The sequence below is a fragment of the Cervus canadensis genome, chromosome 7, assembly GCF_019320065.1.
Source record: "Cervus canadensis isolate Bull #8, Minnesota chromosome 7, ASM1932006v1, whole genome shotgun sequence".
Classification (NCBI taxonomy): Eukaryota; Metazoa; Chordata; class Mammalia; order Artiodactyla; family Cervidae; genus Cervus; species Cervus canadensis.
Genome location: NC_057392.1, coordinates 14,779,980 through 14,793,759, shown reverse-complemented (window position 1 = coordinate 14,793,759; position 13,780 = coordinate 14,779,980). Strand labels below are relative to the sequence as shown.

General features: G+C 38.2%; 1 protein-coding gene across 2 annotated transcripts in view; it reads left to right on the top strand.

The window, feature by feature from the left end:
* The window catches only part of DNAJC13 (DnaJ heat shock protein family (Hsp40) member C13), a 152,751-nt gene that overhangs the window by 97,627 nt on the left and 41,344 nt on the right, over window positions 1-13,780 (top strand). For both annotated transcript variants that reach the window (XR_006270511.1, XM_043474402.1), the window contains exons 33-39: window positions 1,130-1,331; window positions 4,074-4,189; window positions 5,553-5,631; window positions 7,378-7,513; window positions 9,577-9,761; window positions 10,181-10,255; window positions 11,626-11,745. Coding sequence is in view for 1 of the 2 variants with exons in the window: in XM_043474402.1 (XP_043330337.1) it covers window positions 1,130-1,331; window positions 4,074-4,189; window positions 5,553-5,631; window positions 7,378-7,513; window positions 9,577-9,761; window positions 10,181-10,255; window positions 11,626-11,745 (913 nt within the window). In the remaining variant the exon portion in view is untranslated. The remainder of the gene's footprint in view (window positions 1-1,129; window positions 1,332-4,073; window positions 4,190-5,552; window positions 5,632-7,377; window positions 7,514-9,576; window positions 9,762-10,180; window positions 10,256-11,625; window positions 11,746-13,780) is intronic.

Here is a 13,780-nt window from a genome sequence, read left to right as displayed (position 1 = left end):
GGAATAGAACTATGCCCACAAAAAGTAAATCAGACTAGAGATACCCAAAGTCATTTTAAGTAGGGCTTCCTAGCCAGCACCCATTGACCATAATCTGGACTTTGCCAGGAGAATGCCACAGGAAAGTCCATATTCCACCAAGAAAAAGGAGAGACCCAGAAGCAAATATCAATACCCATACAGGCTGTGTCTGGTAAAGTCTTGGCAGTTCATGATTCCAGTGTCAAGTCTGCCTCTCTGAACAACTCCTCAGTCTTCTTAGCTGGATGGCAGTTGATTTTCTGAGTCAGTTACCCACTCTTCTTTGGCTGGCCCACACTCACAGTGCTACCTGCTGGTCATCATTTGGCTTCTTTAATAGTTTGACCTATCGGCCTGACATGTACCAGCCACCAATTTGAATATATTCTGTATGACTGTCATATTTTTCATTGGGAACAAATGTATAGGAATATGAATAAGTTTATTATAATCTGTGTAATATTTTTCTTCTGAGATTGGTTGGTATGAGTCCCTCATTTAAAGGATGTAGCTTTATGAATCCTGAGCAGATCCAGTTTCTGCTTAGCTGAGGGCCAGATCCTAGGTTGTGCTAAATTAACTAAAAGCCCATAGAGTGAATTTCTTTGGGGAGAGAGCTGACTTGATTCCATGGCTGTGCCCTCATGCATGCAGATTTCATACCTTGTGATCTTCTAATGACTGAATTTTCAGTAAGAAGGGTTGGTATTCTCAGTCTTTTTCTCTTTGGTCTTCTCTATAGATAGTATTACAAACAAATTTATATCCATAGAGTGTTTTTACACAGTAAGTTTAGAATACTCTAACATTCTTAAAGCTCTTATTTTAGGTCAGTAACTGAGTTACTCTGAAGAACATCCATGTAATTATCTTGCGTGATTTCCTGTCATAAACTTTTCTTTAAAATAAAAGATAAAATGAAATAGGGACTTCCCTGTTGGTCCTGTGGTTAAGGCTCTGTGCTCCGAATGCAGAGGGCCCAGGTTCAATCCCTGATCAGGGAACTAGGTCTCACATGTCTCTGTTAAGATCTGGTACAACCAAATAAGTAAATATTTTTAAAAATAAATAATTCCATCATAATGCTTGGAGACTTTTCTAATTGTAGGCGCCTCATGATAGAGAAGATTGCTGCCCATCTTGCTGATTTCACACCTCGTCTTCAGAGTAACACAAGAGCACTTTATCAATATTGTCCCATCCCAGTTATCAACTACCCACAACTAGAAAATGAACTATTTTGTAGTATTTATTATCTCAAACAACTTTGTGATACACTCCGGTTTCCAGATTGGCCAATTAAAGACCCGGTAAGTCAGCAGATTAATTTGTGCCTTCTTAAATCATAAAAATAACCTCTAATTGCTTCTGGGTATTGCTTCTTTCTAAGAAGGATAATAGATTTCTTAAATAGTTCTTTTTAGTTCAGCACTCTATAACTCGAGTGTAGTTTGGTGTATCTGGGTAAATCCCAAACTGAAAGACAGTTTTTTCAGGGAGCATAAAAGGACTTTACAATCTTGATCTTTTCTGACAAAAACAAACTCAAATTTCATACATGTAACAGAATTTGTTGTTGTTCCATCACTCAGTTGTGTCTGACTCTATTCAATTCCATGGATTGCAGCGCGCCAGGCTTCCCTGCCCTTCACCCTCTCCTGGAGTTTGCTGAAACTCATATCCATTGAGTTGGTAACGCTGTCCAACCATCTCATCCTCTGTTGCCCCCCCTTTCTCATGCCCTGAGTTTTTCCCAGCATCTGGTTCTTTTCCATTGCATCAGCTCTTTGCATCAGGCGGCCAGAGTATTGGAGCTTCAGCTTCAGCATCAGTCCTTCCAATGAATATTCAAGGTTGATTTCCTTTAGGATTGACTGGCTTGATCTCCTTGCTCTCCAAAGGGCTCTCAAGAGTCTTCTCCATCACCACAGTTCAGAAGCATCAGTTCTTTGGTGCTCAGCCTTCTTTATGGTCCAACTCTCACATCGTACATAACTGTTGGAAAAACCATATTTTTGACTGTTTGGACCTTTGTTCGCCAAGTGATATCTCTGCTTTTAAATATGCTGTCTAGATGTGTCATAGTTTTCCTCCCAAGAAGCAAGCATCTTTTAATTTCATGCCTGTGGTCACTGTCCACAGTGATTTTGGAGCCCAGGAAAATAAAATCTGTCACTGCTTTGCCCTTCTGTTTGCCATGAAGCGATGGGTCTGGATGCCATGATCTTCGTTTTTTGAATGTTGAGTTTCAAGCTAGCTTTTCCACTCTCCCCTTTGACCCTCATCAAGAGGCTCTTTAGTTCCTCTTCACTTTCTGCCTTTAGGAGTGGTATTATCTGCATATTTGAGGTTGTTGGTACTTCTCCCAGCAGTCTTGATTGCAGCTTGTGCTCCATCCAGCCTGGCATTTTGCATGATGTACACTGCATAGAAGTCAAGTAAGCAGGATGAGGGTATATAGCCTTGACGTGCTCCTTTGCAAATTTTAAACCAGTCTGTTGTTCCATGTCCAGTTCTAACTGTTGCTTCTCTACCTGCAAACAGTTTTCTCAGGAGACAAGTAAGGTGGTCTGGTAGTCCCATCTCTTAAGAATTTTCCACAGTTTGTTGTGATCCATATAGTCAGAGGCTTTAGTGTAGTCAATGAAGCAGAAGTAGGTGTTTTTCTGAAACTCCCTTGGTTTCTCCATGATCCAACAAATTCCTCTGCCTTTCCTAAACCCAGCTTGTATATTTGGAAAATCTCAGTTCACATACTGCCTGAAGTTTAGCTTGAAGAATTTTGAGCATAACCTTATTAGCAGGTAAAATGAGTGCAGTTGCATGGTAGTTTGAACATTCTTTGGCATTACCCTTCTTTGGGATTGGAATGAAAACTGACCTTTTTCCAGTCCTGTGGCCACGCTTAGTTTTCCAAGTTTGCTGACATATTGAACGCAGCACTTTAACAGGATCATCTTTTAGGATTTGAAATAGCCTAGCTGGAATTCCGTCACTTCCATGAGCTTTGTTCATAGTAGTGTTTCCTAAGGCCAACTTGACTTCATGCTCCAGGATGCCTGGCTCTATATGAGTGACCACACCATCCTACTTACCTGGGTCATGAAGACCTTTTTTTGCATAGTTCTGTGTATTCTTGCCACCTCTTCTTAATCTTTTAAGAGACTGTATAATTATATAATATAATTACATATTATAATAGCTTGGTAGCTTGTCTTTATAAGAGATTGATTAAACTCACAGATGCTGAAGTTAGGCAGTCTGCGGTTGAGTTTGTTCGGCCATTAATAGCTCATCAGTCTAGGATATGAGTGTCAGTTTGGGTGTGTAAGGTTCCAGTTTCTAATCCTGGACAGGCTCTTTGTGGGTCACCTATTTGTGGGCCTCCTAGGTTACTCTGGTAAAGAATCCTCCTGCAGTACAGGAGACACCGGTTTGATTCCCTGGGTCAGGAAAAACCCTTTAGAGAAGGAAATGGCAATCCGCTCCAGTATTCTTGCCTGGGAAGTCCCGTGGACAGAGGAACCTGATGGGCTACAATTCATAGGGTTGTAGAAAGTTAGACATGACTTAGCAACTAAACAACAACAACATAATATTGAGTGTATTGCTTGGCTTCTCTAAACCTCAGGTATGGTAATAGTGCTTTTACTACTAATAGCAGCTATTCATGTGGTGGTTGGTAAGATTAACTGAGAGTTCACATAAAAAACATTGCATTATTTCCTGGGACACTCTTACTTTTGCCAATCCATTACTAATTCCTACGTTTTCCATACTTTCTGTTTCTTTAACAATTAAAAGGAGAGACAAAATTTGGCAGAAAATTACAATACCACTTTAAAAAAATAATAGTCCCATAATAAATACTTTGCTACCTAACATTCAACAATACTAGAAGGAAACTTTGATTATTTGTATTTAGAAAGCTGTTTGTTGTTTAGCCTAAAATGTCAGTATAAGTAAATATAACACAACAATTCCAGAACTTACAAATTATATTCTGAAATAGTTTTACTTTAATAGACATAAATTTTGATTCTGTCTTTAAGGTCAAGCTTCTAAAAGATACCCTTGATGCTTGGAAGAAGGAAGTAGAAAAGAAGCCACCTACAATGTCAATAGATGATGCTTATGAACTGCTTAATCTCCCTCAAGGACAGGGACCGTGAGTCATTTTCAATATTATCTTTCCCCTTCTTTGTGCAGTTTGTCTTGTACCTGAGAAAGACATTTGATAGCAGTGTGTCTAGAATAGTAAATGACATATAGGAAAGAATACAGATTTATTAATTAATCTTTGAAGTTTTATAAAAGAATAGATATGATAGAAAAAAACAGTTTAGAAGTCATTGTAAGTATAGGCTGAAAGTTAAAATTTTACCAACATAGGTCCCGATAGTCAAAGCTATGGTTTTTCCAGTAATCATGTATAGATGTGAGAATTGGACCATAAAGAAAGCTAAGTGTCGAAGAATTGATGCTTTCGAACTGTGGTGCTGGAAAAGACTCTTGAGAATCCCTTGTACAGCGAGGAGATCCAGCCAGTCAATCCTAAAGGAAATCAACCCTGGATGTTCATTGGAAGGACTGATGCTGAAGCTCCAACACTTTGGCCACCTGATACGAAGAACTGATTCATTAGAAAAGACCCTGATGTTGGGAAAGATTAAGGCAGGAGAAGGGGACGACAGAGGATGAGATGGTTGGGTGGCATTGTGGACTCAATGGACATGAATTTGAACAAGCTCTGCGAGTTGGTGATGGACAGGGAAGCCTGGTGTGCTGCAGTCCATGGGAATGCAAAGAGTCAGATATGACTGAGTGACTGAACTGAACTGAAAATTAAAATAAGTTAGAATTATAGTTTGAAGTGACATTTTGAAAAGTTGGTTTAAAAATAATTCTTAGTTATTTGAACCCCAAATATGGTTTTGTAATTTGAAGTGAATATGGTAACCTTGTATAGGCAATTTTTTTTTAATGGTAAAGATAATACATAAGAATACTCTTTATCGATGATCCTACATATAGGGCAGCAAAGGCTACACAGATATAAAGAACAGACTTTTGGACTCAGCAGAAGAAGAGGGTGGGATGATTTGAGAGAATAACATTGACACATGTACATTACCATATGTAAAATAGATAACCAGAGAGAGTTTGATGCATGAAGCAGGGCACCCAAAGCTGGTGCTCTTTGCAGACCTAGGGGGGATAGGGTGAGGAGGAATTGTGAGGAAAGTTCAGAATGGAGGGGACACGTGTATACCAGTAGCTGATTCATACTGATTTATGACAGAAACCATCACAATATTGTAAAGTAATTATCCTTCAATTAAAGTAGATAAATTTAAAAGATGTATTTAAAAAAAGAATAACCTTACTTAAGTCTTACTGATTTAATTAGGTGCCTAATATATGATCATACACAGTAAAAGTGAGGGTCTTAAAATAATCATTTTAGAAGATTGTATAAATATTTTTCTTGCATGTTTTTCAATTCATGAAACAATTTTCCTATTTTGCAGGCACGATGAGAGCAAAATTAGAAAAGCTTACTTCAGACTTGCACAGAAATATCATCCTGACAAGAATCCAGAAGGGAGGGTATGTACTGCCTTTGGATTTAGGGCCGTGGGGTTGACTTGGCTTTTCTTCTACTGCTGTTTCAGGTAGAGAAAAGATATACTTATGCACCAGTGTCTGCCTCATAATATATGTCTAGTATATGTTAACTTAACTTCTGGTCCACGTGCTCATGTTTTTTGCATAAATGGTAGTCTCTCATTTTATCAAAAGGACTGCTCTTTGACTAGTGTGTGTGTGCTCAGTCGTGTCTGACTCTTTGTGATCCGTGGACTGTAGCCCACCAGGCTCCTCTGTCCGTGGAATTTTCCAGGCAAGAATAAAGAATACTCTAGCAGGTTGCCATTTCTTTCTCCAGTGGGTCTTCCTGACCTAGGGATCAAACCCACATTTCTTGGCCTCTCCTGCATTGGCAGGCGGGTTCTTTATCAGCTGAGCCACTGGGGAAGCACGACTAGTAACTTAGGGTTTTTATTCTCTTCCCTTACCCATGTTTGTTTGAAAATTAACTCTAATGGGCTGTCACATAAGTAATTGAAGACAGCTAGGAGATGGGTGAACTTAATTCATTGCCACTCAGATTGCTTTGGGTGATTTATTTCTTTCTAATGACATCCAGCTTCTTATGACTATTAATGAGAAAACAGAAAATTTGGTTCAGAGTTAAAGCCATCTGGTGCCAGCATCCCCTGGTCTTGTCTTTTGTGGCTTCCTACTCTAATGCCAGTGGGCACTCATAAAATCACGTAAGGACCACTAAAACTAGTGCTCATAATTTGTTGCTAGAAACTTCAGGTAGTTTTCCCTGATTCAAGGCTAGTGTTTTTTATTAGAGATAGTCAATATTCCTCAGTAGGAAGATAGCACTGGAAAAAACATCACTTTTATGTACTTAAGGCATTTTTAATCAAAAACCTGGGACATCTTTTGAGAAATTTAAAGCAGTTCAGATTCATCTAGGAAAGAAAACAATCAATATAGGAAGTAATTTTGAAATCAGTATTAAATTTCTACACTTAAGCTACCAGATACTAAGTACTCTGTAAAACTACAATAGTAATACAGTATTCTACTGGCACAAAGATCAACATATAGATCAAGGAACATTATAAGATAGTAATTAAGAGTGTGGATATAGGAGTCAGACATGGATGTGAGTCTTACCTCTGTCAGCAATGGGCTTGTGACCTTAGGCAAGTTATGTAACATCTTCTTAAAAATGAGGTTAGTAAGGGTACACACCTTATATAGTGTTTTGAGAATTATGTGAAATAATGTATGTAAAGCATTTAGTACAGTGCCTGCCATAGTGCTCAAAAAATAGTACCTCTTGTAATAACTATTTTTATAATAATTCAGAAACTATACCTGGTGTGTATGAACTTAATGTAACATGTACGGTATAAGGGGGGGCTTCCCTGGTGGCTCGCATGGTAAAGTGTCTGCCTGCAATGTGGGAGACCCGGGTCCAATCCCTGGGCTGGGAAGATCCCCTGGAGAAGGAAGTGGATATGGAATAAGCCAGTGAAGAAAAAATCTTCAGTAAATGGTATTGAGATCATTGAATACCTTTTTTGGGGGGAAAAAAAGTTGTTTTATCCTAAAAGTATACCACCTAAATTACAGTTGGAGTGAATTCCTTAATATAAAAAAACAGAACAAAATAGTAACTAAAGTTATTAGTAAAACTAATACAAGCTATCTGTGTACTAAGTTGTGATTTTAGATGTTCTGAATTAAAGGTTGATTGTCTTTGGTTACATACAGGATATGTTTGAAAAGGTAAATAAAGCCTATGAATTTTTATGTACCAAATCAGCGAAAATTATGGATGGACCAGATCCAGAGAATATAATTTTAATTCTGAAAACTCAGAGCATTCTCTTCAACCGTCATAAAGAAGGTAAGGCATGTGTTATGATTTTTCCTCCAGCTAATTCTACCATGTTCCTTGTTTCTGCCGCTTATTCCTTTTGGGGGAGGAGGTTAATACGTTTTTTTATTATTATATTTTTAAATGTATTTTAATTGGAGAATAATTGCTTTACAATGTTGTGTTGGTTTCTGCTGTATAACACTGAATCAGCCGTAAGTATACACATGTCCCCTCCCTGTTGGACCTTCCTCCTATGGATTTCTAATTATTTATGCAGAAGACTCTTGGAATTCCATTTGAAATACAGTAAAAGAGTAGTTTTCTGTAGTTAGACCCAAAACATTTATTTTATACCTTCCAGTTCTTGCCTGTGTTTTTCAATAGTTTACATTCTCAATGAGATTTCATTGTTCCTTCTTAAAGGACATTTCTATTCTGTGGAGGTGCTTGGTTAGTTTTATCTTTAGCCATTTAATAATAAACGTTAAATGAGATCTAAAATGGACCTGGAATTTAAGCATCATGTCTTTTGTAAGACTGCACCTATCCATAAATCTCTAAAGGCTGAAAACATCAAAAGTGCTCTGTTTTTTAAAAAGCAACAGAACTTTTTTGGTGGTCCAGTGGTTAAGAATCCGCCTTCCAGTGCAAGGGACACTGGTCCGATCCTTGGTCTGGGAATGTTTCACATGGCTTGGAGCAACTAAGCCTATGTGCCACAACTGCTGAGCCCATGCTCTAGAGCCTGTAAGCTGCGACTACTGAAGTCCTTACACCTAGAGCCGTGCTTCTGAACAGGAGAAGCCACCGCAATGAGAATCCGCACACTGCTTTTGCAACTGGAGAAAGCCCATGTGCAACAGTGAAGACCCACCACAGCCAAAAAATTAAATAAATAAATAAATCTTTAAAAAATTTAAAAAACGTGAGAGACTTTTCAAATGATCATATATATCCCCTCACACTTCATTTTCTGTGGTAGCTCTCAAAATCCTCTGATCCTGTGGAACACTTTGAAAATTTTATACATGAAATACGTGTGATTTTAGGGTACAGGTTATTGGGAATTTCCAATGTTGTTTTCAGGGTGATTTGTGGTAGCCTAACAGTAGTAGCCAGAAAGCTCGGAGCACATTGAAAATTTTTAGACTTTGTTGGGGAGGTTGGATTTAGGTTCAGTGTAACAGGTGTCCATTGGCTTCTAACTAAACTTGGCTTACGCATAAAATGGGAAACCCATTTGCTCTGTAGGATAATGGGAGAAAAGAGAGAATAATGAGAGATCTGAGATAAGCAGGAGTGTTGGGTAATTTAAGATAAATAGGACTCCAGTTTATCGGAGGGGACATCATGGGGATTGAGCAGCTTGGACATTAGAGCAGTGATCAGTTGATTCAGTGTTGCATATAAACTCAACAGAAAAGCATTTGTAAAACATTTAGTTAAATGACATTTATCACTAATGAGAATGAATTTAAAGCAGTCTTTTTCAAACGGTTGTTTTTTGGCTGATAACTATTTTAGCCACCATAGTGCAGCTGTAGCTCATTTTTATGTATTATCAAGATCAGAACTTTTTTTTCACACTGTCTTCTACTTTTCACAAAGGGAGTTTATACTCAGTAAGTTCTGGGGTAGGGGGTCCTCACCTAATAGAACTTAACATTAATTCATTCACTCTTTTTCTTATGTATGTATGTGTTAGGACTACCAGGACCAGTTCCAAGGGGCTTTTTTTTTTTTAAGCTGTCTTAAAAATGCATTAATTTAAAGTAGATTATTGGTCATTCTCAGAAGGTAAAAGTTATAAAGATCATGTGGACCATACAGAAAGTAGATACTCTATGAAGGATCAAAACCACTATACACAAAGTTTAGTTTTAATCTACCAGGAAATACTCTTTCTAGTAGAAACATTTTAGAGAAGTCAACCAAACAAGTTTGCTAGTAGAAAAGATCCAAGGGGTTTGTACTCAGTTTAATTTCTTTATATAAACTAGAATTAGGAAACATTTAAGATGTTGACTGTTTTAATCTTTTTTTTTTTGACAATGTAATTAAAAATTAACTTAAAACCATGATTATTTCAGATTTACAGCCTTATAAATATGCAGGATACCCCATGCTAATTAGGACTATAACAATGGAAACTTCAGATGACCTCCTTTTCTCAAAAGAATCACCATTGTTGCCTGCTGCTGCAGAGCTGGCTTTCCATACTGTTAACTGCTCAGCCCTCAATGCTGAAGAGCTTAGACGGGAGAATGGAATTGAGGTAATATGGAATGATCTTTGTCCTTGTCTTAAAGCTAGTTTAGGCAAACCGTCTCTTAGTAATAAAGAATTCACCAAGTACGAATACAGTTGATAGAGTTTCTTTAATTTATTGCAACAGATAACCATGTTCTTTATATTCTAATGCCAAAATTAAAATAAGTGGAGCCTTATTGCATAACATGAATTGGAGAATATTGGATTCAAATTTGGTGAACTTAATATTACTTGCAAAATAGTGTAGTAGGATGCTTTTAAAAAACTGCAGGGTTCTTTGTTTACTTGTTTATTTAACAAATGTTAATTGAGCTAACACTTACTTGCCAAGTTTCTAATATTAGAAGGTTAATTAATGTTTTATTCCTAGCAGAGAAGGCTTTTCAAACTTTGAGAGTTAATGGCAGACTTCTTTCTGTGCAGGTGTTACAAGAGGCATTTAGTCGCTGTGTGGCTGTCTTGAATCGTTCTAGTAAACCAGGTGACATGTCAGTACAGGTAAGGCTTGAAACACACTATTCCAAGAAAGTTACGCTAGACTAGTAGTTCAGATGTTAGGTCTGTTTTAGAATCACTTTGAGGGCTCATTAAAACCTGGATTGCTGAGGTCTGCCTCCCAGGTCCTCTGCCCAAAGTTTCTGATTCAGAAATTCTAGGGTAGGGGCCTGAGAATATGCTTTTCTAACAAAATTCCCAGATAATACTGATGCTGTTATTCTGTGTATCACACTTTGTGTGTGTGTGTGTGTGTGTGTGTATCACACTTTAATAAGCACTGTGCTAAATCATATGTAATCTGTTGGCTTAATTTTTTTCCCTTAAAATACAGAGTGATATAATGAATCCCATGTCCCCTTTACCCAGTTTCAAACATCTGTAATTTTTCCATTTTTGTTTCACTTATCTTCCATCCCCTTCCTTAATTCCTTCTTTACTTCCCACTCCCATACCTAGTGTTTTCATTTTCTTCTTTTCTGTTGAATTCTTTGGTAGAAGATCCATCAGGAACATTAAGATCACTGTAAAATGCATCTTTTTGACCTTTTGTGTATGCCAGCAAAATTTAGAATATTAAACAATTCAGTATAGGCTTTTGAGTTTCATCCTTATTTTTATTAATAAGTATAGTACATTATTAGAATTCAGGGCAAAAATACTTTAATCCAGAAGTTGGCAAACTTTTTTTATAAAGGGCTAGAGGGTGATTATTTGAGACATTCAGGTTACATGTAGTCTGTTGCATTATTTTTTAAACTACTTATTTTTGGTTGGACTGGGTCTTTGTTGCAGAGCACAGGCTTTCTCCTTGCAGAGAGTAGGGGTTTCTCTTTATCATGGTGCACAGGTTTCTAATTGCAGTGACTTCTCTTGTCGCTGAGCTCCAGTGCTAGCGTGCACGGGCTTTAGTAGTTGCTGCTGGAAGGCTCTAGAGAGCAGGCTTAGTAGTTGTGGCACATGGACTTTATTGCCCCACAACATGTGGAATCTTTTGGACCAGGGATCAAGCCTGTGTTCCCTGCATTGGCAGATGGATTCTTGTCCACTACCACCAGGGAAATCCTATTGCATGTTTTTATTTGTGACTTTTACAACTCTTTCCAAATGTAAAAGATAAGGCTTCCTGGCCATACAAAAACAGATCATGGTTGACTTGGCCTGTTGGCCATATAGTGGCCATGGTTTGCCAACCCTGCATCTATAGGGTATCTTAACCAGAAATACTGATAATTCAATAGAAATGTTCTGTTTAATTTTGGAGTGTCATATATATCATTAAACATTATTACGAATCTCTGCTGATTTGATTTCCACTGTCTTAAACAGGAATGTACATGTGACCTTTTTTTACTCTGTTGTGTTATCTGCAGGTGTGTGGACACATAAGCAGATGCTATAGTGTGGCTGCTCAGTTTGAAGAATGCCGAGAGAAAATTACAGAAATGCCTGGCATCATCAGGGATCTCTGTCGGGTGCTCTACTTCGGCAAGGTAGACGTTATGTTTACTGCTTTCTGGATCCAGTCAGCAATGAGTTTTCTTGTCAAGTAGCCAGTCCTCAATTTATAAATAAGCTGTTTTCCTAAAATTATTTTCAAGTAAATGACATGGATCTCTAAAAACATTTTTCACTGACTCCTTACTATAAATGATGACTTTGTTCCTGGGCTGGCCCACAAAGAATAAGGTAAGAGTGACATATCTAGATGGAAGTTGGTTCCTCTGAACATTTGAACAGATGCAGGAAAGCAAGAGAGAAGACTAAACTAAATCAGTCTAATGAAAGTAAAAGATTATGTAAACTTAAGAGTCAAGTCACTGCATGGTTAAAAGGCCATAGGGATCTGAGAGCTTGCTGTTCTTCCCAGTCCAACACTGCTTAGGGAACTTGACTGTGGGTGATGTGAAAAGTGACTGGGAAGGAAAGAGATTCTCTGGTGACAGAGTGACAGTTGTGTTGGAATAGAATAGGATTAGTTTGCTGATCCTGGGCTGAGATACCTAGAAATAAGGAATCTGATGAAAACACATCCCCAATTATGTTTACTTGACATACTTAGATATGTCTAATAAGAATAAGTCTCCTGGTGGCTCAGAGGTTAAAGTGTCTGCCTGCAATGCAGGAGACCTGGGTTTGATCCCTGGGTCGGGAAGATCCCCTGGAGAAGGAAATGGCAACCCACTCCAGCATTCTTGCCTGGAGAATCTCATGGACGGAGGAGCCTGGTGGGCTACAGTCCACAGGGTCTCAAAGAGTCGGACACGACTGAGTGACTTAACTAACTAACTAAGAAGAATAGAAATGCTGGTATAAAGAAATAAATCTGTATACCTACAGTAAAGGCTTCATTGATACCCTTAAGATCACTGACACATGCTTTGCTACTAAAGCCTTATCACTGTTTTTAAAATTACAAGAAGTGAAACAAAGAAAACAGTATTCTCACGTCTTTAACACTAATTGGCTTCAAAGATAGTAATTCTGATACAAATTGAATCCACATTGAGGTATCACCTCACTTTGGTCAGAATGTCTAGCACCAAAAAGTCTACAAATAATAAATGCTGGAGAGGATATGGAGAAAGAGGTCCCTTGTATACTGTTGTTGGGAATGTCAGTTGGTGTAGTACAGCCATTATGGAAAACAGCATGAAGGTTCCCTAAAAAAACTGAAAATAGAGCAAGAATACTGAAGTGGGTAACCATTCCATCTCCATGGGATCTTCTTGACCCAGAGATTGCACCTGGGTCTCCTGCATTGCAGGCAGATTCTTTACTGCCTGAACCACCAGGGAAGCCCCAGAGCTACCATATGATCCAGCAGTTCCACTCCTAGGTACTTATCTGGAAAACTGAACACACTAATTTGAAAAGATATGTGCACCCAGTGTTCATAGCACTATTCATAATAGCCAAGGCATGAACACAACACAGGTGTTCATCAACAAACGGTTGGCTTAAGTTGATGTGTATACACACACACAGGGATTCCCTGGTGGCTCAGACGGTAAAACGTCTGCCCGAAATGCAAAAGACCCGGGTTTGATCCCTGGGTTGGGAAGATCCCCTGGAGAAGGAAATGGCAACCCACTCCAGTACTCTTGCCTAGAAAATTCCATGGATGTAGGAGCCTGGTGGGCTACAGTCCATGGGGTTGCAAAGAGTTGGACACGACTGAGCGACTTCCCTTCCCTTATACACACATACACACACACACTGTATATACACACACAAATAGACACACATAATGGAATGTTATTGAGCCATAAAAAAAGAATGAAATATTGCCATTTGCAGCAGTGTTAATGACCTAGAGAATATTATGCTTAGTGTAACAAGTCAAAGACAAGCACTGTATGATAACACTTATATGTGGAATCTAAAGAATAATACAAATAAACATATATACAGTTATGTATATAACTGTACATATATATATAAACATATATAGAAACAGTCTCACAGACATAAAAAACAAACTTACAGTTACCAGAAAGAAAAGGAAGAGGGAGGTGAGGAGGGACA